Source organism: Podarcis tiliguerta (assembly GCF_965153285.1).
Source record: "Podarcis tiliguerta genome assembly, chromosome: 13".
Lineage (NCBI taxonomy): Eukaryota > Metazoa > Chordata > Lepidosauria > Squamata > Lacertidae > Podarcis > Podarcis tiliguerta.
The window spans coordinates 37,230,092-37,254,000 of record NC_139546.1 but is presented as its reverse complement, the minus strand read 5'-3'; the positions used below and the strand labels follow the sequence as shown (position 1 = coordinate 37,254,000).

At 47.2% G+C, this 23,909-nt stretch overlaps 2 protein-coding genes across 6 annotated transcripts; both read left to right on the top strand.

Moving 5' to 3' along the window:
* The first annotated feature begins 1 nt into the window (after position 1).
* Positions 2 to 10,759, top strand: LOC310662727 (uncharacterized protein). 5 transcript variants are annotated; one of them, XM_083409768.1, is made up of 9 exons: positions 2 to 107; positions 2,485 to 2,662; positions 4,070 to 4,096; positions 4,413 to 4,599; positions 5,602 to 5,683; positions 5,916 to 5,994; positions 7,366 to 7,440; positions 9,015 to 9,140; positions 10,563 to 10,759. In XM_083409768.1, exons 2-9 carry the CDS (start codon positions 2,492 to 2,494, stop codon positions 10,698 to 10,700), a joined length of 885 nt encoding a protein of 294 aa, XP_083265894.1. In that variant the 5' UTR covers positions 2 to 107; positions 2,485 to 2,491; the 3' UTR covers positions 10,701 to 10,759. The 5 variants fall into 5 exon arrangements, with proteins under 5 accessions (XP_083265894.1, XP_083265892.1, XP_083265896.1 ...); XM_083409766.1 differs by having other exon boundaries at positions 3 to 107; positions 7,363 to 7,440; XM_083409767.1 differs by lacking the exon at positions 2 to 107 and adding an exon at positions 299 to 735 and having other exon boundaries at positions 7,363 to 7,440.
* Positions 10,760 to 12,290: 1,531 nt separating this feature from the next.
* CDIPT (CDP-diacylglycerol--inositol 3-phosphatidyltransferase) lies at positions 12,291 to 19,854 on the top strand. Its single transcript, XM_083409806.1, has 6 exons — positions 12,291 to 12,750; positions 13,891 to 14,025; positions 15,171 to 15,324; positions 15,643 to 15,724; positions 17,553 to 17,634; positions 17,728 to 19,854. The coding sequence occupies exons 1-6, from the start codon at positions 12,708 to 12,710 to the stop codon at positions 17,880 to 17,882; spliced, it is 651 nt and encodes a 216-aa protein (XP_083265932.1). The 5' UTR covers positions 12,291 to 12,707; the 3' UTR covers positions 17,883 to 19,854.
* The last annotated feature ends 4,055 nt before the right edge of the window (positions 19,855 to 23,909 follow it).

Here is a 23,909-nt window from a genome sequence, read left to right as displayed (position 1 = left end):
TTCCCATGGCAACTGCATCCCTGGCAGTTGGCTACCAATTGAAGGAGCATCTTGGTTGCATCCTACCCCCACAGGACTGGGCTTGAAAGGGAAGGAAGGGGCTGGTGGTTTGTATCTTAACAGAGCTCAAGGGCCTTTTCTGCATAGAAAATGGGAGGTGTGAAGGTGAAGTCCCCTGAATAGGAAGGGCATTTGCCACTAAGCCACATTGTGTTTCCACTTGCTCAATTTCCAGGCCACCACCTTCATATTCAGTGAGAGTCCTATCCATTAAGTGTGGGCTTTAGAGGGTGCCTCCAAAAAAAATTCCCCCTTTTCCTTTTTTATTAAAAAAAACCCTTTGTTTACAGGGCAGCTGGGAATGCTGTAAAGTATAGTGTTGGTAAGACCCCAGGCACTTGCCCTCTTTTTAATTTGTTCAGAGACAGTACTTTGTAGTAGCATATGCGAATTTGTGTCATTGGGCTGTAGCTACCTGGCTGAGCATACGAGGTTGTGGGTTCAATCCCTCGCAAATCCAGGTAGGAGTTGCAGAAGTTACGCCCTGCCTGAAACCCTGCAAGCCATGCTGCCAGTCAGTGTAAACTACTAAACTAAATAGACCTGACTCACAAAAGCAGCTTCCTAAGCCACCTAGCAAACACCCTTCTTCGTACATCAGACTCCCATTTAATGTTGGGCACAGTGGAATCAGCTGACAAAATCCAGCACGTTAGAATTACTTTATCTGTGTAGGTATGTGGAATGGAAGGGAGCGTTGTCTACCTTTCCCAGTTAAAGCAGTGCACTCACTGGTACCCTGCCCTTTCTCCCGCTTACCATACAGACCTGGCTCAGGATTAGTTGCAGGCCACATGGTTTCCAGAAGTGCACCAGGGGCTAAATCAAGTTTGCGATTTCCCCTGAGAGTGCCTCCTCCCATCAGTCAGTCCTCCTTACCCTGTTTCTGCATTTATAGTCGTGGACACATGCACACACAAAGCAAGCAGAAAATTGGCAGTACTCTGCTCATATCATATTTGCAAGCAAGGGGGGGTGGGAGTAAAGAGGTATGTGGGCTTACATCTTAATTCACAGCACTAGTCATAAAAAAGAGAGAAACTTGTGGGTACTGCCTGCTTTAAGAACAAAAATTGCCCTCGGGGAAGGCAGAAGTCTGTAACTTCTTTCTGTAACTGCTTTCTCCCAATACAATAGTCTGCACCTGCTGGTTAAAGGAAGGGCAAATCTTGTGTTTTCCCAAAGAGCTCTGCATTGCCTGCAAAATTTCAGTGATGGGTCTTTTTTGAGTCGTGAAGCTGAGAAGGTTTGGGCCTGGTCATAGGTGACCACCCTTATGCCACCTTGTGTTCCGTAATGGGATACAAATTGAGAAAATAATATTAAGAAACAAAAGCAACAACAAATCGCTTCATAGACAGGTCCAGAAGCCGCACTTATTGCAAATAGGAACCTATGCTAACTTACTTTTTTACGGGGACACCAGAAATGAAGACTTATGGTCTTTCTCCCCAATATATTTAAAGTTTTTTTATCGCATCCTTTGATAATTAAAAAGGAATCTAAGACAGTGTATGTTCTACAATGACAATCTAAAATACATGATAGGTAAACGACAAATTGTGTCCTCAACCAGCCGTAGATGGGAACAGTTTAGAGTGGCTGGATCTCTCACGGTTGTGGCTGGCATCCATCCATCTCAAAAGACAATGGAGTGCGCTTGCAGGGGTGAATTTCTCAAAGCCATTTAAAAAGCCATGAAGTGCCTGAAGAAACAAGCTAATCTTTACCTGGTATTTAAAAATTAAATTTTTCAGCAAGCAGAAAAGCAGGGATTTACATGATTGAAATGTCTCTAGTCAGAAAGCCCCCATTGCTGGTAAGATGAAAGTCCTCAGCCTTGGGCCTCCTTAAATGATCTCAGTCACTAGAGAGATTCATGTGAGAATAAATGGCAAGCAATGGGCTCATCTTTTTTTTTATTTAGTTCATTGCATTTATATCTTACTTTCTTCTCCAAGGAACTCAAGGTAGTGTACATGGTTTCCCCTGACCCCATTTAATCCCCACAACCACCTCGTAAGGCAAGTTAGGCTGAGAGGCAGCGGTTGGCCCAAAGTTACCCAGTGACCTTCATGGCTGAGTGAAGATTTGAACCCAGGTCCTAATCCAACCCTCTAACCACTAACACTGTGCTGATCTTCCCATAGTATTAACAATGTATGTTGTGGATATATGTCTCAAGTTCAAAATCATGTGTTCCAGCAATTCAGTGAAGGATAAAAGATACTCTAGCTCAGAATCATCATCTTCAGGCCCGGTAGAGAGAAACAACAATAGCTCTGGATAGAAAAGTCAAGCCTCATGGCCCAACAACTGCTTCTGAAATGGATTCTTTCAGCCGCTGTTTGCTCCTACTTCTTTTTATCGCCAATTACACATTCCTTTCTCTGCCCAGTGTCCATCTTTCTCTCTCTTTCTTAGATCCAAAATGGAAGAGAGCTGCCGCACCCCCAGGAACAGCCCTCCTCAGGACGATAAAGCCGCCCCAACTGGCTTTGCACCCAGAATATCGGAAGCCATGGCTGAGTACTTGGTGAACACTGTGGCCGGCACTGCCAAAATGGTCCAGGCTTCTGTGGAAGCACAAAAGTCTGCTCAGGTACCTGAGCCCAGGCTCTAGGAGTGACCAGTATTAGAGAGACTGAATGAGAGAAATAATTCTCTTGCTCAAAACTCCCAATATCATTTCTCAGCCTTTGCACACAGAGAGTACACTGGGAGTTAGGCTGAAGCAGGCTTCCTCAGACTTGTCCCTCCAGATGTTTTGAGACTACAATTCCCATCATCCCTGGCCACTGGTCCTGCTAGCTAGGGATCATGGGAGTTTTAGGCCAAAAACATCTGGAGGGCCGCGTTTGAGGAAGCCTGGCTGAAGGATAGTTTCTAGCCCAGGACACCCAACCTTGGGCTGAGGGGTGATTTGAACCCTGATCCCCCCCCCACATATTCTAACACTGGCTCCATCCAATGCCCTGATCACTTAACAAACTTCAGGGTTCATTGGGGAAAGTAATGCGCTTTAAATGTAAGGTGTGTGTACACAGCCACTGTGACAGGTGTGTAACAACCAGCCTTTAGCACTTTTGCTGCCAGTGTCAAAGGAGGGGGGCTTTTACACTGTGTCACCCATTTTGTGGAAGGAGATCAGGCAAGCACCCAACAATAGGGTGCTTTCACAGACTGTTAAAGACGTTTCCTTTTTCTTTCTTTTTTATAACATTTTTATTCATTTTCAACAACAATTTTATACAATCCATTCACATTTTATCACACATTCATCTGTTTTTTGACTTCCCTCAGTTTCTCTGCCAATCTTTCATTTTAAATTTATATTATTTAACACATTTCTAAGCTTAATATTGCCTTTAAAAATCACCTCTCCCTTCTTACTCTTTTTTACAATATTTCTTAATTTTTCACAGAGTCTCTTGAAAACCAACAAGCGTTATCTGTTCACCACATATGCTTTTCAGATAGTCTGTAAATCTCCCCCAGTCCTCGATGAACTTTTGGTCTCGCTGGTATCAAATCTTCCCTGTTAGTTTATCCAATTCTGCGTATTCAGTCAATTTCGTTCTCCATTCTTCCACCGTTGGAATTTCTTCCTATTTCCATCTTTGGGCCAGAAGTATTCTTGCTGCTGTTACTGCATATTGGAAAAGTTTACAGTCTTTCTTATTTATTTCATTACCTACAAATCCTAGTAGGAAGGCCTCCGGTTTCTTAACAAACGTATATTTCAACATCTTTTTCAATTCATTATATATCATTTCCCAGAAGCCTTTCACCTTTTTACACTCGCACCACATATGATAGAATGTTCCTTCTTTTTCTTTACATTTCCAACACTTATTACATGTTTTATACATTTTAGCCAGTTTTACAGGCGTTATATACCATCTGTATACCATTTTCATTATATTTTCCTTCAATGTAGTACAGGCCGTAAATTTTAAGACGTTTCCTTTTTCTTGGGCATTTCCTGACTGTTTTTGTTGTTGTTCAGGCTGTTGGAGTTGCTGCAATTATACGAGTATGTTGACGTTTCAGTGGTTATTTTAATGGTTTTTGCGTATTGTGGACTTCTTTGAGATTTGTAAGCTTATAAATGAAAAGATATTGAAGATTTGTAAATAAATCAGTATGTAAGATTTAAAAATAAATGAATAAAATTGTTGTCATTTATAAAAGACCCATGGCATGGTTAAGAGTGACAAAAATGAGCTGTTTTTATAGCAGTTTTATGTAGGAATCTCTTGTATCTGGGGCCTGGCATGGCTTCTAGAGACAATTGTGTGGGGCTCAAAGCCTGCATAGCTGTGACTTGTCCCCTTCTGCCTTCTCTCCAGCTCGCTTGTTTCCATGCGGAGCAGTCCCTGGCCCAGGCCCGGCTGAGCTACACGGCAGCCCGGGGGTTGGCCGAGCGACTTTTGGGGTTCCTGAACCCCCCTGACTACCAAGGGCTCTTCCAGCTCCTGACAGAACCCCCGCTACCCTATTCTGAATTCTGCACCATCATCCGACGTACAGAAAATGGTCAGTATCAATATCCCTGGTGCTGGGAATTTGTTTTCTGCCTGGACACCCGTCGTCTCTGTCGCTGTCCATCTGGATCCTGCCTACTCCCTCAGTAGCCCCGCCCATTCTTATGGGGGTCACACCCACTGCCCCCCATATCTTCACCTACTTCAGGTTCTGCGTGAAGCTAAGAATTCAGTGGGTGTGGCCTCCATAAGAATGGGTGGGGCTACTGAGAGAGAGTAGGCAGGGTTCAGATGATGTGTGGCACGGTGAATGGAGCAACAGAGCCTTTTTGTGGGTGGCCCCTCAACTGTGGCATATACAGTGGTACCTCGGTTTAAGAACAGTCCTGTTTTTGAACGATTCGGTTTACGAACTCTTGAAAACCGGAAGTAGTGTCCCAGTTTGAGAACTTTACCTCAGTCTGAGAATGGAATCTGAATGGTGGAAGGGCACTGGCGGCGGGAGGCCTCATTAGGGAAAGCGCGCCTCAGTTTAAGAACGGATTTCCGGAACGGATTAAGTTCGTAAACCAAAGTACCACTGTACTCCCCCGAGGAGGCCTGCCTGGAGCTCTTGCTGCTAGAATTATTATTGCTCGCCGTATTTCTGCACTTCACCATGCTATTCCAAGGCAGGTTACAAGAGCTTTAGAAGAACAATATTAAAATGTTAAAATTAATTACAGCCAAGCGAATATGGTGGGCCCTACCATTTAGGGCCTAGCAGAAGTCTTATTTCCGTTTTCCCAGGTTTCTTTTTAAAGAGCTGCTAATGTTACCATTTTTAATTTAGTGCAGTTCAGTATTTACTCTCTCCTTCAATGGACTGCTGCTGTTTTAGTTTGCTGTAATAACTTGTGGGCAATAATAATAATAAATTGCTATCTTTATTTATTTTCTTACTTTTGCTTCTTACTGCCTTGCCAGCAGCTCTGCACATGTAAATTTGTGTTGAAGGTGCACGATATATAAATCATTAAAGAAAGCCACCCCACTGCTTCCTCCTGCCTTGCAGCACTCCTGCACCCGGTTCTGAAGTGCAAGCCAGGATTCCCAGCCAGACGAGAACCCAGCCCAGGCTCTGAATTCACCTGTCCGTGAGTGACCTTGTGGGAGGCCCCTTGTGGGGCAAAGCCATCATTTTAACGTTGGGGAGAGCGTGGTGCTGATAACGCCAAGGTTGCAGGTTCATTCCCTGTATGGGATGGCTGAATATTCCCGCATTGCAGCGGGTTGGACTAGATGATGATCCTCAGGGTCTTTTCCAACTCTACAATTCCACACTTTATATATATATATATGCTTTTATTTCCATGCTCCTTTTTCCAGACCAGATCTTAGTGATGATGGCCTTCAAGGAGGGGGTCATGACTTCCGGTGCTTCATATCCTCTTGTGCCTGTGAAAGAGTGAGTGATATGCGTCCCCTGTGGTCTTCAACATAAAAGTTTTGATGAGCAGGGGCTGGTTGTAATCTGCCCTCTGACGAGAGGAAGGCATTCGGCACACGCTGAGATGCATTACAGCTTTGAAGCCAAGGGTCTCGGCTTGCAGCCATGGGCATAGCCGAGGGGCGGCAGGGAGGGGCAGCTGCCCCCCCCCCATAATCAATTAAAATACACAGCAAACTGAGGTTCTGCCCCCCCACCTAACAGGAGGTCTGCCCCTCCCTAACAAAAACCCTAGCTATGCCCATGCTTGCAGCCACGTCAGAATATTTTTTAAATGTAGTGCTTGGAGGTGCTTATATATTATGACCACAGCAGATGGGGAGGTGCAATTTAACCATTTGCTCCTCAACTGTGTTCTTGACAGAAATTAGCGATAAAAAAAGAGGATGGTTGAAGTCTCTGTGAGGGGAGAGGGCAGCCCAGGTGCCACAGGAGCAAGCTCTGGCTTCTCTTTTTTCCCTGTCTGCCTTCCTAAAAACCCTCCCCACAGAGCAATTGTTGGTACTCTCAAATTTAAACAGAGATTTCCAGATCCAGAGACCACCAGATCCAGAGACCAGAAAAGTGGCAGGGGCCAGGTGGCAGCAGAGCGTATACGTCTCTCACCTGTGTTATGTAATAACTCTGTATAAACAGGCATTTGGCTGAGCAAACAATCTTTGGCCTTTTTAATGCGTTTGCGGGATAGGGTTACTGGCTTTCCCCCCTTTTGTTGTGATATGTATTTTGTGTTTCCTTTTGTATTTTATGCTGTAAACTGCCCTGTGATCTTTGGATGGAGGGTGGTATATAGATTTAATTATCACTGTTAATAATAAAGGGCAAGGTCAGCTGTGGGCTCTGAGCCCGGCACAGCTGGCCTCAGGCCTGACAGCTGAGTGAGGTGGGTGGGGCTTAATCTGAAGTAGGAGGGGCTAAGGGGAATCAGGAAGTAACAGGAAGCAAAAAAATTAATATATTTAGGAGACCACTGTAAGCAGATGAAAACATTAGCAGGGTTTTAATAACACTTGTAATGTAACAAACACTATGGACAACATGAAGAGGTATAAAATATGGATTGTGAAATAATACAAAGTTGAAAATGTTGACAGTAGGACCCAGGGAGGGGATGGTGAGAAGTCTGGAGATTCCGAGAAATCTCTAAATATGAATACGTAGTTGGTACTGTTGTATCTTTACACTTGTAAAACCAAATATTTTTTTTTAAATGGAAATAGCAGGAAGCACTATGGAGATCCTATGAAATAGTGAGGAGGGGCCCAATAAGGGGGGGAGGGGTTGCTTCTGGGTCCCCCCCTTCCATCCTTCCCTTTTCTCCCACAGCAGGATGGGGACTGCACAGAGGAAGAGGAGGGTCTGCCTCTGCAGATTCGAGGGCGAAACCCCTCACGCCATAAGCAAGTACGTGCCCTCAATCCGCTGTTTCGTATCATTATAGAAATCGGGGTTGGCTTCTGCAGCCCGGCTCCCCACCAAGCGACTTGCTCAGAGAAATAAATGGAGACATTAGTCACATACAAGAAAGCAAGGCTGGATGCTGAGCCTGATCCTTATGGATCAGTTGCAACAGGATCTCCCCCTCCCACAACAGAGAGAAGAAGAAGGGCCCAGTGGCGTAGCGTGGGGGGTGCAGGGGGGGCCGACGGCACCGGGCGCAACATCTGGGGGGCGCTCGCTCGCACTCGCAGCTCTCTGCCCCTACCTGGCTCACTCTCTCTCACTGCAGTGCTGGCTGTGCGAATCCGATCCAAGCCGCCGGGTCGCTGCCCACTGTGGAGGGGAGGGTGCCAGGCGTGCGGTGCGGTGCGGAGAGAGAGCGAGGGACTATCTGGGGGAGGGACAGTGCAGCGGGGGGGGGGGGGCGCAAATTACTTGCCTTGCCCCGGGTGCTGACAACCCACGCTACGCCACTGGAAGGGCCCCAAACAAAGTGGGAGCTACTTTTGAAACTTGTGTCCAGCCACCTTGGCAAGAAAGACACAAAACGCCGTAGAAGGAGGGGCTGCCCAGTGAAAGTGGGGCATGTGTAATTTGCATGGTTTCTAATTTATCAGTCATGACACTTTGTGAATTGCTTGTCTCCATTCTGTCATTCATATTCCTGACACATTTAACCATTCCTTTAGATTTGTAACTACCCTGTCTCCTTTCTCCTCTGGGACACATTATTCTTGCCCCTGCTCAAACCTCCCCACTTTGATACTCAAAAGACCTCCATTTGACAGGTCTCAGCTTCTATTGACAAGCCACCCAAACTGCAGATTTATGCCATGCTGCAGCCCATTGAGGAGTTTGCAAGTTTCCTGGCTACAGAGGTGGCTGCCAGCAGGGGCCGATATGGACCAAGCATGGCTGGTCTGCCCCCCTTTCATTTCTAAACTAGAAGGTGATGGAGTTCTGGCCTGGGAACCTATTTTTCCTAAGGAATATGGCATTTGGGAAGCTGCCTGTGGTCGCTAACTTGTGAACGAGAGATTCTGCATGTGCTCAGTGGCACTGCCCTTCTGTGGCTCCCGCTAAAGAACCGGAGGGTTCTTGTGTGGTACTTTAAAGCCTGAATTTTGTGGCATAAGCTTTTGTGAACTAGCAGCCACTATACCAAATGCAGGAAATGTATCCTCAGTAGGCAGATAGAAATATACTGTGACAATGTGACAGGCCCGACCTCTTCCATTTAATAGCTTTTGGGTCCCAGCCCTAAATACGGGGCGGGGGTTGTCTTCCCCTCTGTACTTGTGTGTGCCTAATCTGCCAGCTGAGGACAGCTCCTCTTGTGCTAGTCTGTGAAAACTGATGTGGTCATGAATCCGTCTGTCTTCAAAGTGCCGCAAGGCCATCTGTTGTTTTTGCTGCAAACCCTAACACAGGTCATCTCTCGTATTTGTTAATGCTAGTAGTAGTATGTGTGTTGGAAGTGTGGGCTTTGGCTCCCAAGACTGAAAAATGGCTTTGAAGATGCTTTCTTCCCTTACCAGGTGGAGACTGTGCTTCTGGAAGATCAGATGGAGTATGTGACCCAGCGCCGGCCCCGACGGTCCCCCTCGGCTGGCGTGGAGGGGCTTTCTCCCCTAGTATCTGAGCAGGACCTCAATACCATTCAGGTATTGACTCTCTGGGCATAAGGCACCAGGGAAAATTGGAGAGGACAGGTGGTAGAGGCAAGAGGAGCAGGATTTGTTTGTTTGATGTATATTTATTACATTTATGTACAATCTTCCCCCCCCCCCAGCAGCTCAAGGTGGTGTACTTGGTTCTTCCCTCCCATTCCCCCCCCCCCTCACAGCAACCCTGTGAGGTAGGCTAGACTGAGAGGCAGTGACTGGCCCAAGATGACCCAGTGAGCTTAATTGGCTGAGTCGGGATTTGAACCTTGGTCTCCCAGGTCCTAGTCCAACACTTTAAAGTCTGTTATACTACAAGGACTTACTGGTACTGCTTTTCCTGGCATAGGAATGCACTGATGGGAACATTGTCATCAGCTGATCTCTGCTTTTCTAAGCAGACAAAGAGAGACTGGACAGGAGACCCTGTGGAAGGGAGGGAGGGAGGACAGCCTGCCAGGCCCCATCCACAACTTGTGAGTCACAACTCCAGACAAGAAGTAGGGTGCCCCTAGGGTTACATTGATTATACCACAAAGCAAACAGACTTTTGACTGGAGTCCTTAAAGCTGTGAATAATTGCTTGACAGTATGCGAGGCAACACATAGTGACACCAGTGGATCTTTTCTGCAAGCTGCGGAATGTTGCATTTGTAGATGCAAATCCAGGGTTTTCCCATTTTATCCCCAGAACAACCCTGCGAAATAGGCTATGCCAACTGTTACTGGCCTCCAGGTCATCCTGCAAGCGTCATGCTTTGTTGTGGATGTGAATCCAGCTCTCCCTAGTCCAACACACTGGTTGCCATACTTCATAGTTATGCAAAAGCAAGAATTTCAGCAGATGTGGGTCTTTGCATTCCGGCAAGCCACAATCTCTTCTTCTATGGAGCCTCCCTCTCTTTTTCCTGTCCTCAGCCCAACCTGTGCAGAATGCACCCAGGTAGCTGTGACTCCTGCCCACATCCAGGCTGAGGGAGGAGGGAGAAAGAAGAGGATTTCCCTCATGCGTGGGACTATAAAACACTCCATTTTTCTTATTTTCAGAAATTCTGAAACGTTTAGCATCACCACACTCCAGTCACGGGTTTTATACTAGCATGGCTGGGGGTGGACTGCCAACTTTGGGGGAAATTGTGTTGCCAGGGATAACTTTAATTTTGGATGTGTTTCAGTGAATATATGAAACATGTAAAAGAGCAAGGTCTGTTTCCGTCTGGGAGGGTGACAACCCTAAGCCCACACTTCCAGCAGGACCAAGTCCAGAGCTGGGGAACTTTTGAGCATAAATCATCACGTTCCTTGGTATAATCATAGCCACATTCTATGCCATGTAGGAAACAGACTTTTTCAGTGTCAGGGTGGTGGAGGTGCTTGGAAACTGTGTTTTACTTCTCATTTTCTTCCTTCCCTGCACTACAGCCCCTGATCTGCTGCCCGTCCCGCCAGGGTGGGCCAGGCAAGTTCCTGAGCAAAGTGTCTCGGCGCAAGGACCCGCCTCCGCCAGAGAATTCGGACAGCGACACCGACCAGCCAGAGGCTTTGCCTGAGGACACCTGATCAACCTGGCTCCAGGCCCACTGTATTCACAAGAGAGAATAATAAACACTCCGCTTGAACCCCTCTCCCATTTCCCTCCAGGATCTGGAGGGGAAAAGGACAATGCATCTCTCGCCCATTCCATCGGAGAGAGCCAAAATGGCACCCTCCCGATGTTGGTCAGCTATGGTTCCCACCATCCCTGGCCGTTGGCCATGCTGCCTGGGGCTGTTGGGAGTTATAATCTAAAGGGCACCAGGTCGGCTATCCTTGCAATAATCACAGCAAGCAGAATTGGGAAGGGGGGGGGGGAGCTGCAAAGCATGTTGGGTTAATGGCCATAAGATGCATTCTGGGTAAACATCAGGTTCTGGCCATGAAGGGATTGAAGAACCACTCAAAGCAGCTGGCACTGCCACCTCTTCCAAAATATATTTAAATAAAATGCAAATGAACAAACAAGTGAAAACCCTGACCAGTGCATATACATGAGTGAATTCATATACTGTACAGCCTGCATATCTGCTCACAGATTAGCAAGCAAGAGGTGGTGTGGTGTAATGGACTGAGTGCTGGACTTGGCCAAGGAGTCATGAGTTCAAATCCCAGCTGGACCCATGTTTCTGGTTTTGATTTATACACACACACAGTGGTACCTCTGTTTTCGAACATCTCTGTTGACGAGCATTTCAGTTTTTGAATACCGTAAACCTGCAAATAAATGCTTCGGTTTTCGAATACGCCTCGGAAGTTGAACATGCCACACGGCTTCCACTGAGTGCAAGATCCTGAGGCCTAGCTGTCGACTACTGATTTTTTTTGTTTTCGAACGTTTCAGAACTCGAATGGTCTTCCGGAACGGATTACGTTTGAAAACGGAGGTACCACTGTATACGTAGTGCCATCAACGGGCAATTTACTGTTAAATTTATACATAGCCCTGGTGAAAGGTCAGCACACTGATATAAATACTAGGTGCCTACCCATAATCTGTAACAATACCAAAGCGTGCCAGTAGCCACTATTAACTCCATTAAAGCAAAAACTATGGAATTTGAAAATCAGACATATTTTATCTGAAGATTCTTTATCCCTTCATGTGGCATCTTCAGTCGCCCAGCAGCTTGTAAATAAAACTTATCAACCAAAGAAGAAATGATTAGAAAGACCACCGATTCAAGTCATGTTTTCGAAATTTATTTCATATTCCCGTTAAGAAATACCACTCATTAAAAAACACATTTGTTTGTTGTCAAAACAGGAAAAAATATGATCTCTCGAGGTAAAAGTTCTGCTTTCAATTGCAAGATATATTATTAAAGGCGGCCACTTTCTTGCTAAAGACTTTTGCACAGCAATTCTTACTATCAAGACTATACAAAAGCACTGGATCTGGCGAGTCTTTTAGCGTGGGTAAATAACAGTTCCCTTTCCATACTTTCTGACTGGCCAATAAGAAAACGGGAGGGTGCGAAGGAGCCGCCCCAGGGGAAGCCGGAAGCGCTCCAAAGCCAACCTCCATGTCGGCGGCTGTTCGCCCGACTCTCTCTACTAAATGGAGCTTTTCCGAAGCCTCGGTCCTCCGAACGCTCTAGGAGCGGAGTAACCATAAATCACAGGAAGAAGACGAGGAGAAGTGGCCCTTCTAGCCCGGCTTCTTGTTGGTGGGGCTACACAAAAACGAAAGCCGGCAGGGGAGCGTACGGAGACGAAACCATTGGCGTTCCGAAATGTCCCTCTTCCCCGGGGAAGGGGCGGGAGCGCAGTTTTTAAAGAGACAGGCAGACATTTTCCTTTCCGAACCTGAACAGAGTAGCTGAAGGTTGCGGAAACCGGGGGAAGCTGCGTGCATTGGGCCAAAGCAGGAAAGCGGGGAGCGGGAGTCTCCGAGTCCATCGCGAGGAAGAGGAAGAGCGGAATACGAGGGGCTCCTGCAGCGGGTGGGCGCTGCGTGGTCCGAGCGTTGCATCGGGGCTGGAGCGGGGTTTGCAAGGAGGTTCCGCCGCCGGAGCAACAGCTGGCCGCGAGATGAAGCAAGAAAACATCTTCCTCTTCGTCCCCAACCTCATCGGTACGTTCCCCGGGGTGCCGGGCGGGGGAGAGGAGGAGGCTGCGATCCTGAAACAGGTCGGGCTGCGCGCTTAAAAGCCCTATGCTTCTCCTCCCCGAAATGCTGGGAAGTGTAGTTTACCCGGCACGGACTTTTTAGCCCTTGCAAACCACCGTTCCCAGGATTCATATGTGCTTTAAGGATGCTTTAAATGGATGGTGTGTGTGTGTGTTCGCATCCTGAATGAGTAGACCGGCTGGAATGAATGGGGGCCTCGTTAGTCACGCCCATTAATCTCGATGAGGCAGCCCTGCTGTGGCTAATGGTGTAATCCATGAGCCCCGGGAAGAGCCTCATCAACCCAGCTGAACTGCACAGGGGGAGTCGCTTCTGTGTAAACGTGCTTAGGGTGGGGTGCTGCGATGCTCTTCCAGGGAGGACAGGCCTGGCCCAGGAGACCTGACCTAGTTCTGGGCCTCTCAAGATGTTCAGAAGCAGTAAAAGCTCCAAATGCCGGTGCTGGGAGACAGACACAGGTGGGTGAAGGCTCCTTGCCTTCATGCTTCGTTTACAGACTTCCCGAATGCAGCCTGGAAAACCGGGTGCCGATGCCGGACTAGATCGACCTTTGGTCTGATCTCGCTTGGTAAAAGCTGAGAAGTGCCTCCTGTTCCGGCCCCTTCCCCGCCTCCTTTGCCTTGCCTCCGGGCCTTCTGCTTCAACACTCCGGTCTATTTCCTGCCCTGTTATTTTCACAAGTGTTAATCTGCAGCTGAAGGCAGCAGCAGCAGCATCTGGACTGTCTCCTCCAGATCAGATGTGACAGGCAGGCAGTGACTCACCTGTCTCTTGTAGGCTCAGTCTGGACCCTTTCATTTCTTACAGTTGATTGTAGCTTTCAGTGCCAAAAACAAAAGAGGAAAAGGGTGTTTCTAAAATAGGGAGTCTGTTTCTCCTTCTCTTCAACACTCCTGAAGCAAACATTACTGATCTTTGAGTGACTCTTGCTTAGATATCTGGTGATGTGGGGTTGTGGGTAGCAAAGGAGGGGAACCAACTAGAATTTGCATGACCCATTTCCCCAGTTTTCTGAGGGCTGCAGGGCTTGGGGGTTAAAAGATTCCAGGACAAAGTCTCATTTTGCTTCCTTGTCCTTTGCAGGTTACGCCCGCATAATCTTCGCTTTTATCGCGTTCTATTTCATGCCAACCTCCCACATAATAGCATCCTTCTTTTACCTCCTAAGTGGTTTCCTTGATGCCTTTGATGGCTATGCAGCTCGGGCCCTGGACCAAGGTAAGGCTTGTTTGCCTCAAGGCAGAGAGGGCTACAGGGTGGCTCATACGAGCCATACACTGAAAGCACATGGCTTCGTGAGCGGCAAACTATGGTTCCCAGGATTCTTTTGGGGTGCTTTTAAATGCATGGCATGTATGCATTCTGTGCGGTACGAAATAATTTGTTGTGGTGTAATGCAGTCAGTTTGAATATATATATACAGAGAGAGAGAGAGTGAGTGGCTAATTGACCCTTTATTAGTTGAAGATGCTAGAGGATGCACCTGAGACTTCCTGTGTGGGCAGCATGTCTCCCACTGCTGAGCTGCATTCCGTCCTCAGAAGACGACTGAGGTTGCCGTGTTGCTTAAGAGTATGAGCTACAAGGTCCCTGGCTCAAAGCTTGGTTCAGGTTTGAGCTCACTGGGTGGCAGCAGGCAAGGAGCTATCGCTCAGTCTTGCCCATCCTCAGAACTGTACTTTGCTGCTGCTGCAAGAAGGCGCTGCCTGCCTGAACCTCCCCTGCCAGCAGCAGCCACAAAGAAGGAGGGTCTGTGCCCTAGCTCCTTTGTGCAAAGTGTCCCCCCCCCCCACTTCCTCTTTGCCTCACCCTCCCTCCCAGAAATCTACAGGAATAATGCCTGGCTCTGGGTAAAACCCTCCAGATCCGCAACTGTAGCCAAAAGGAAGCGTGAGCTTTTCTTGCTGAGATGGGAAGGTTTCACAAGGCTCTCGGTACTTTCCGTCTGTGTAAGCTGCACACCGAAACCTGTTGTTTTCAAGTGTGCCTGCCTGGAGCACACAACTCATGGCCTCACAGCAGAAGCACAGCCACCTGTGCCTGCCACCTGCCTGGGGCACATAGCAAGCCACAAAATAGTAATAGTAATAATAATAATAATAATAAATAATAATAATAAATAATAATAATTTATTATTTATACCCCGCCCATCTGGCTGAGTTTCCCCAGCCACTCTGGGCAGCTTCCAATCAAGTGTTAAAAACAATACAGCATTTAATGTTAAAAACTTCCCTAAACAGGGAATATATGCATTAAAACTTTGATGGGTTGCGGGTGACGTGTGGCTGCAGTCTCTATGCATAGCTTCCTCCCCATTGGTTTACAGCACCCTTGCCTTTCTAATGCGCGCTGTTCTTCCCAGGCACCCGCTTTGGCGCCATGCTGGACATGCTGACGGACCGCTGCGCCACCATGTGCCTGCTGGTGAACCTCGCTATGCTCTACCCTGAATCTGCCCTTTGGTTCCAACTCAGCATGAGCCTTGACGTCGCCTCCCATTGGCTCCATCTCCACAGGTACCAGACTCTGCCCTCGATCGCGGCACCAGACGTTGCCTTGTACAATATTGGAGAATGATGTCCAGGTCTGGCTCAGCCTCACCTGCTCTGACTTGTGGCAGGGTCTCGGGCTGATAGGGAGCCTTTCGTATTGCCCGTCTGCCTATTCCTTTTAACTGGAGGTGCCGGAGACCAAACCTGGGGTCTTCTGCAAACAACCCAGATGCTCTGCCGCTCAGCTATGTTGCCTCCCCTGTTGGGATAGAGAGGCGTGGAAGGGAAGAGAGGCTGAGCACTCCTGGCTCCCATTTTAACTACCTTCTCTGCTCCCACCAGCACCGTGGTAAAAGGTGGGGAGAGCCACAAGACCATCGACTTGTCAGGGAATCCAATCCTGCGGGTGTATTACAGCTCCCGGGTGAGTGATAATTTCTTTAGAAAACTCTCTCTCTCTCCTCCTCCCTGAACTCACTCTCTCTCTCTCTCCTTCTCTCTGAACTGTCTCTCTCTCCCCACCCCCCGCTCCTGCTCCCTCTCTCTGAACTCTCTCTCTCTCTCCCTCTCTCTCTGAACTGTTCCTACTACATTTCTCCAGGCTCCCATCCCTTTAAAAAAAAAAGTATGTCCAAAAGCTTTATTGAACAAATAAAGCAAGAAGATTGGGGGGACGGGGACGTAGTGTGATAAGCTACAAAAAAAGCCAGATCTTTCAGTAAAGGCAAAAGAAATCAGAATTTTTGGTGTAAGGCCGGTGTAATTGAGTAATTTTCTACTTCCGCTACTTCCTACGGGTTCTTTCCCCTTGGAATCAAAATAGAAATATCACTTGCTATCCCATTTCCTCAAAGGCATAATACTGCCCCATTCATTCCCCTCCACCCTCAGAGTGTCTCGCAATCTATATTGGGAGATCCCTCCCTCTCTCCTAGTTCTGCCCCACTCTCCACCCCAAATCTTGTGTTTGGAAGCCTTCTTGAAAAGTATGAACAGAAAGGGAGGGTCTATTCAATGTCATTAAAAGATATACCGCAGTACACAATGAACTATGGGAGATTTAATTTCCACTCGGTCCGCTGCAGATTTAGCTGTCTGCTCGAAGAGGGTTTGTGGCCGTTGTATCATATTTAAAAAGTTTGGAAAGTGTTTGGAAGAGTGTTTCATATTTCACTTCTGCAGCATCTCCATTGGCTTCCAGTCAGTTTCAAGGCCTGATTTTTTTAAGGGGCTCTTTTGGATCTTTTAAAGCCCTAAGTCATCTGGTTCCAGGATTGTTTGTAATGCACTTTATATCAAATGATCTCAGGACGGGATACGCGGATCATTAAAGCAATCCCAGTTGCAAATCAAGAGTGGATAAAGACAGTAAATAAACTGTAAACACATCAACACAGGGGCCAGTTGCTACACTATTAAGTTGATAAGGGTAACAATTCCAGTATGCCTGAGCAAATTAACCAGGTCTTAAGCTAGTGCCAAAACAAAATCAAAGTTGTTTCTGAGTCGTCTTCAACAGCAGCCCCACATAGAGTGCATTACAGTAATCCAGTCAGAAGGTTATTCGTGTTGCTGTAGCCAGGCTATCGCTACCCAGAAATGGCTGTAGCTGGAAAAACAACAGAAGTTGACTGAACACGGCTTCATTCCCCAAACCAGGCCTGAAACCAAGCTGGAAGATGTCTAGATAATCCATTTCCTCCTGAAACGTCTGGAGATGCATGATCTCTCTCCTGAGCACCTTGAAATATGCCCAGAAAGGGGATATTTGCAGCTGGGCAGTAGTTGTCATGCACCTCCAAGTCCAGCTTCCCATATGAGGCTGTCTGTATCTTAAGATCCCCCTCGGCTAGACATAGAGGGACTTCTCTATGATGGCATCAAAGCAATAGAGCTCTCTTCCTAGAGAACCCACCTGACTCCTTCATTGTTGGTCATCAGACGGCAGGCCAAGGCTGCCCTTTTCTGCAAAGTGTTGGGAGAATCCGACCACTGCCTGCTCCTTATATTAATTTTGTTTCCCTCTTGGATTGTAGTATTAGTAGTACCAGTGGTACTTACGTACATGATGCTGTACTGCATGCTCGTAAGCTGATTTAGCGGCGATTGCCATCTGCACACGTTTTTGAATAAACTAGCAGCCAAACAGAGCTGACATTCTTATGTATGCAGTGGACAACTCAGGTAGCTTCTCTTTCTCTCTTTTCTCTGGCCTGGTTTGACATGGTTTCTCCTCTTCTTCCTCCTCCCAGACTGTCCTCTTCATCATGTGCGCTGGGAATGAGCTCTTCTACTGCATGCTCTATTTGCTGTGTTTTGGGGAAGGACCAGAAAGTGAGTATCCTAAGCCAGAGGGACGATGCCTGGGGTCAAAGGGCATTTCAAAGGACTCCTTCCTTACCCCCACCCCTTTTTTTATTTTTCCAGTCCTGCCCGGACAGGCTGGTCTCTACCGCCTAGTCATGTGGGTTTCTGCCCCCATCGCCATCACCAAGAGCCTCATCAGCCTGGTCCACCTGATCTGCGCCTCCTGTAATATGGCTGCTCTGGACGTCGCGGAACGCGCAAAGAGGAGGAAGTAGCATCAAACGACCCCAGCGGAGGGGCAGGAGCAGAACTCCCTTTCACGCTAGCAGTGGGACCAGCTTACCATCCCTCGCCGTGACAGGGTTAGCCACTCCACTTGCACAGCTCTTGCTTGATGCGATGACCCCACCTTCCCACGAATGTATAGGATGATGGGAATACGTCCTGCTCCTCCCGGCTCCCTCCTGCATTCCCATGATGCTTTGCACTTAGGAGAAGATTGGCTGGTAGGGAGGAATATTGACTTTGCCTGTGGGCTGAAAAGGAGGGATTGGATCGACCATTTTGAGGGCAGCTAAATAGACCTTCGTTTCCAGCTTTTTGGTTCTGTGCTTCAAAACTTGCTGTATATTTGGGCGGGGCAGGACCAAATTCAGCCACAAAAGAAGTACCTTTTCGTTTCCCAAAAGTGCAGGGGAGTATTGCTCTCGAGTTAGGAGGCCATATCATTCCCCAAATTCCCAAGTATATCTAGGCCTGGGCAGTGAATGAATTGGCCAGTTGGTGGCCATTTTATTTGGATTATACATTTGAAATGACTATCCTAGGTTCTTGGGAAAGAAGCCCCATTGAGGCTTGAGGTCTGTGTGCAGTATTATCCATTTTAAGATTATATCTGGCTGTAAATTTCTGCATCTACTTTAGCCAATGGTCCATGTTGCTTAGACATGCTTGGCCGTAAACAGCCATTTGGATCCTGCACCCAGATTCTCTTCTCTTCTCACAATGCTTTGCTTGTCAGAGCATCTGCATTCCTTTTTCTGCTGTTGCTGGCTGTTTATGCTACATGGAGCTGTAGGCTTCTAAATACCCTGGAGGAGCACAGGGCATAGAGGAGCCATTTTGTAGCATTGCTATTGAACATTACCTTGGCCCGCTGTTTCTTCACACAACTTTCCCCATCTTCTTTGCACGCAATTTCGGACTGACCATAGTTGAGATTGGCTGTTCTTTCCCCCTCAATCATGCATGTGCAATTTTGAAAGAGTGCAGTAGAATTCGAATGTGAGGTAAACATTGGGCAGTTTAGCAGCCATCTTGCCCAGTCTGGCTTCTCTGTCCTTTTTTCCTCTGAAGGCAGGGCAATTATTTGTGGGTTTCTCCCCCTATTTCTGAGCTCTTGGTAGTTCCCTGAGATATTCTGGGTCCTGTCCTTGCACACCTATCTTCCTCTTTTCCCTTTCCTCAATCATTTGTGCATGAACATAAGTTGCCATATCACACCACAGTTCTGTTTTCCTCCATGTGATTTTTTTGTTATTATCAGTGATGGCTAGGTTTACAGTGACATGGTAGCCATCCTAGCCACTCCTCAGACTAAGTAGGGCCTTTGGCCCTCCAGATGTTGCTGAACTGCAACTCCCATCAGCCCCAGCAAGCATGACCTGGGATTATGGGAGTTGTAGTCGGGCATCATCTGGAGGGCTAAAGGTTCCCGACATCCACTTTAAAGCTTCCTTCTCTCAGCTCCCCACAAAAGCCAGTTCTTCCTTTTGACAAGAGGAGATAGAGGTGACTGATGAAGGGGACTGTGGAGATGGGATTTGGCGGCCATCTTAGAAAAACCACCTTAAGGACCTGAAGTGACACTAAGGACTTGGCAGCTGTATTGGAGCAAACCAACTTCAGGTAAACTGCCCCATGTCCTCATATATTGAGCCAAACTAGATTATTATTTGCTAGAAACTTCCCTCATCCAAATGGTGTGGTGGGGGCAGAGGGACGCACAGGTGCTGAGGGTAATTATTGCTTCTGTGGATTGTCGCGCGCTGTCTCCTGCCGGAAGGGGAGCAGTTGTTACCTTGCCATGTCCTCTCCTCTCCTTCGCAGCGTCACTGCCACACCCTCACAATCCCCAGTGGTGTGTAATTTGTATGTAGGTTTTTAAAAATTAAGACTTGGTGCAATAAGACACCCCCTCTCTCAACGGAGTGGGAGTTGCTGTAATAAAGACAACTGTGTAACCATCTGATGGTGTGTGTTTTTAATGTGGTGGGAGGTTTTATATAAGGATCTTGAAGAATAACTGGATTGTTGGGGGCGGGTTGCTCAGCCACAGTTCCCGGCTCTGAATTTAACTGCATTCTGAAAGGGTTGAGAAAGTCAATATGGTCAAGTGCTCACAGTGCTCTGTATGCTTAGATTTGGTCCTGGATCCTAATCTCATGGATGAGGTTGATCAAACTGCACAATCTTGATTATGTGGGCAGTTTGAGTCTTTGGGAAGGAGGCAGGAGGCTCTAGGATGCTGCCAGAGTCTCGTGCCTCCTTACCTGGCTTTGGGAAGGCAATGCAAGGGCTTGTGGCAGGGTGTGTGTGTGCAAATGTCGCAGAGGGCCACCAGAAAATACACTGAGAGCTACGTGTTGGACCACCCTGAATTAAATTCAGTTTTCCTTGTGAGTTTTCCTGTTGGGCAGAGAATTGGCACAGACACAAAAGCTTTGCAGGAAACAGGGACAGACACGGCCTTCATGCATCTGAGTTTATTTACTCGATTCATGCGTTGATACAAAAATCTGTAGCAGTTTATAATTTGACCTTCTCCCGCCCCGCCCCGCCCACCATTTCTTTATACAAACTGATAATAGGATTTGTAATATTTCTTGGAACTCCCCACCCCCACCCCACACACACAAAAAAACCAAAACAAAATTCTGAATCTTATGAAAGGATTTGATTGGTCCCAGACTCAGGAAGACCCCACCCTTTCCTGTTTTTAATATAATAATTTTAATTAGCAGGCACAAATAATGCAGAACCGAGCAGAAAAATGAACAGTAACGAATAAGTTACAAAATAAGCAAATCTAGTGAATAAAAGTGCTTACCCATTTTTGCTCAACATTATGTTACGAGCGCTATATGGAAAACAATGAACTGTGATTTGTTTTTTTGGAATGATGGCATGATTGAAATCGGTTTTCCTGGCGTAAATAGACCTGCTTCCACATCTCCCCATCAGGAAAGATGGTGGAAATTTATATTTTCACTGAGACAGTGTTGCAGAGGGATAGGAAGTGTCAGGCTATGACATTTCCTGTTCCCTCCTCAACGCCGCTACATATGAAGGCACGCTCAGTGCTCCACGAAGTGAAAAAACTAAACTACGTCTCAAAAACAGGGGGGGAAAGGAAATACAAAATAAAATCTCCCTCTTGTTCTTTCCCCCCTAAAAACCTCACCCTGCCCCGAATTGTATAATAGTAAAGCAAACTTCATTCTTCAGCATCCAAAATTTTGCCCCACCCCAAATATGAAAACATCTATCAAGCATCATGTCAAAGATATAGGTTATGTGGTTTTTCATTCAATAACGGATACGTGTAAATGTAAAACCCCTCTCCCCCAACAAACTGTCTCTCCTATCGTTCCATAGGCGCCTCCTCAAATTCTGCTTTTAACCCCCCTTCGTGCCCCACCCTCTCCTGGCCCCCAGGGTCTGGTGGTGGTTTAAAGCATAGTTTTGAGTGTAAAACAAGGCAACAGATTATTTTGTAGACCGGGGGTGGGTGGGTGGGAAGGGGCAACGGGTAAGGTAGCTTTGAGAGAACATCGGCTGAATGGAACCTCACCTTTCAGATTGCATCGTGGACCCCAACTTTGATCTGAAGTCTCAGATCAGCAGTCGATTCTATGTAGCAGGTCACTTGGAGTTAGCTGCTACAGGATGGCGGTTGCAGGACAATGGTCCCTTTCTCCAAGTGGACTGTGGGCCAATCCACTGCCCTTCTTGCTAAAGAGAGGACTGGATACCTCCCTCTCGGTGGGCTGGCTATAACTAAGCAGGCCCCAGTTACTGATCCCTGTGCAAAGTTCTAATTCTTCCCTCACTGTTATTTGCAATCCATCCCAAAACAATTCCTTGTTCCTGACCCCATCCTGTTTGAGATTTGGGTTTCCTGAATCCCGCTGAACCCACCTCTCCTTCCATTTTGGTCCCGCTGAACCCTATTTCCCCTCCTCTAAGAGACCGCCATTCACCTGCCAGCCCCCTCACCACTTTCCTGACCCATTTCCCCCCTCAAAGCCGTCCTTCCAATTGACTGTCACACCATAATACACTCTGAGCTCTCTCCTCCCTTCCAAGTTTCTGATTCGCCCCCTCAACTTTCCCTCCCCCCAAATATAAGCATATAAAAACATGCAGATTAGAATACTTGCATTTCAACATCAAAAGACAACAGCTTTCCCCTGCCATCCCTTCCCACCTTAGAGAGTTACAGTCTCCAGGAAGCGGGAGAAAAACAACAAAATTGCCCTGCCTTCTACGCCATGCACCCATCAAAGGGAGAGCAAAATTATTATTTTTCTGAGGGATAGTTGAGGGAAGGTCAGAGGTTAATAATTCGTGCAGATGGGATTAACGGGGGGGGGAGCTTAAGGTCACCCCCTCACCCTAAATAAAGCCCTGTGACATCCTCCGAGCACAGATTTTGAAGGAGGAGGCCATTATACCACCCCTTCCCCCATATTCCCACCCTCCCTCCCCAGCCCCATTGAATAACAGTCTGAGAAACAAAGCAAAAAATTAGTCACATTGTGCCGGGTGAAAATTCGTGTCTGACACACACACAATTCTTTGCTGGTGCCCTTCCCCCCACCCCACCCCACCCACCCAGTTGTCTCTGTCCAGTAGCATACACAGTTGTCCATCGGGCCCTTTAAAAATAGTTGTTGTTGTTGTCGTTTGGTATGGAGTGTATGCTCTCTTGTGTATTCCTCCGTCAGTGAAGTACAGTTCGACTCTCCTCTACCGGCGCCCCTTTCTTGTTCTGTTGCTCCTCTTACCAGTGTGGTCTTAACACTCTTCTCCAGCCTTTGGCTCTGCAGGGCTTGCTCTTATCTGCTTCCCTTCGCAGGACACCCAACACACACACAGTTCCTCTTCCAGCGGATTTTAAACTGGCCTGGGTCATCATTTTCACATCCAGAGGGAGTTTGTAGCCTTCGGTGCTTCCTTCGTCTCTCTCGCACCACCAGCTGATCTCATTCATTAGCCTTTCATTCTGTAATTCTGTGTATATAACTTTCCCCATCCAGCAGTTTTTCAACTTGTTTTCAGGGGAGGGGGGTGTCTTACCACACATCTCTCTCAGTCTCTCTCACTCACACATTTCTGCTTTGAACCTCTTTTCCTGGCCTTGGTGTTTTCTCACTCCTTAGTTCCTGGCTCTGTTTCTTTTGTCAGGAGTGTACGAGATTGCTGACCTCCCCTATCCATTCTGCCTTTCAAAAATGGCCTCCTGCCAGAACTGAGCAAACACATTCAGATTTCCTGGTGTGGCCAGGGAACTTAATGCCAAAGGGCTTGGCCTAAACAGCTTTCTATGCCCTCCTAACTGCCTCCATTGCCTCTTGTGTGTGCTCCAATCTGCCCTGTTGCTGCCCTAAATCCATGCCAACTTGGGATAAAGGCAGGATATAAATAAGCAAATGTCTCAGCTGACTCCCACCCCAACTGGATACTTTCAGATTCTCTTAATCTGTGTTCCGCCAAACTTCGCTTCCCCTTAAAAGCCACATATGCCAACATGACAAACACCAAAATAGCTTAAAGACTAACCAATGTATTATGGCATAAAAGTGGTTCATGGAAGTTTATGCCATGACATTTGATGGCCTTTAAGGTGCCATAAGGCCCTTAGTCTCTTGCAGCAAAAGCAACAAAACAACTTTATTATTTATGGTGCTTTTTTCTTTTATCACGTTAAGTCGGGTTTGAGAAGAAACACAGGGAATGGGGGCTGGGGTAAACAGGATGCCCTTTGGATAAGGGCATCATGAAAACCAAACCACACGAAAACCATGTGCATGCCCGTGGCGCATCAAATGAACTTCGAAATGCCATGTGTAGGCATCCCCGCTTCTCTGAAAATGTAAACACAACAGAGCATTGTCTCACCTCAAAGACTAATTTATTGCTGCATAAGCTTCTGTAGACTAGAGTCTACCTTATCAGATGAATGGAGTATACATAATTGGGAGACAGGACAGGGTGGACAAAGATGAGCAAGGTCGGAG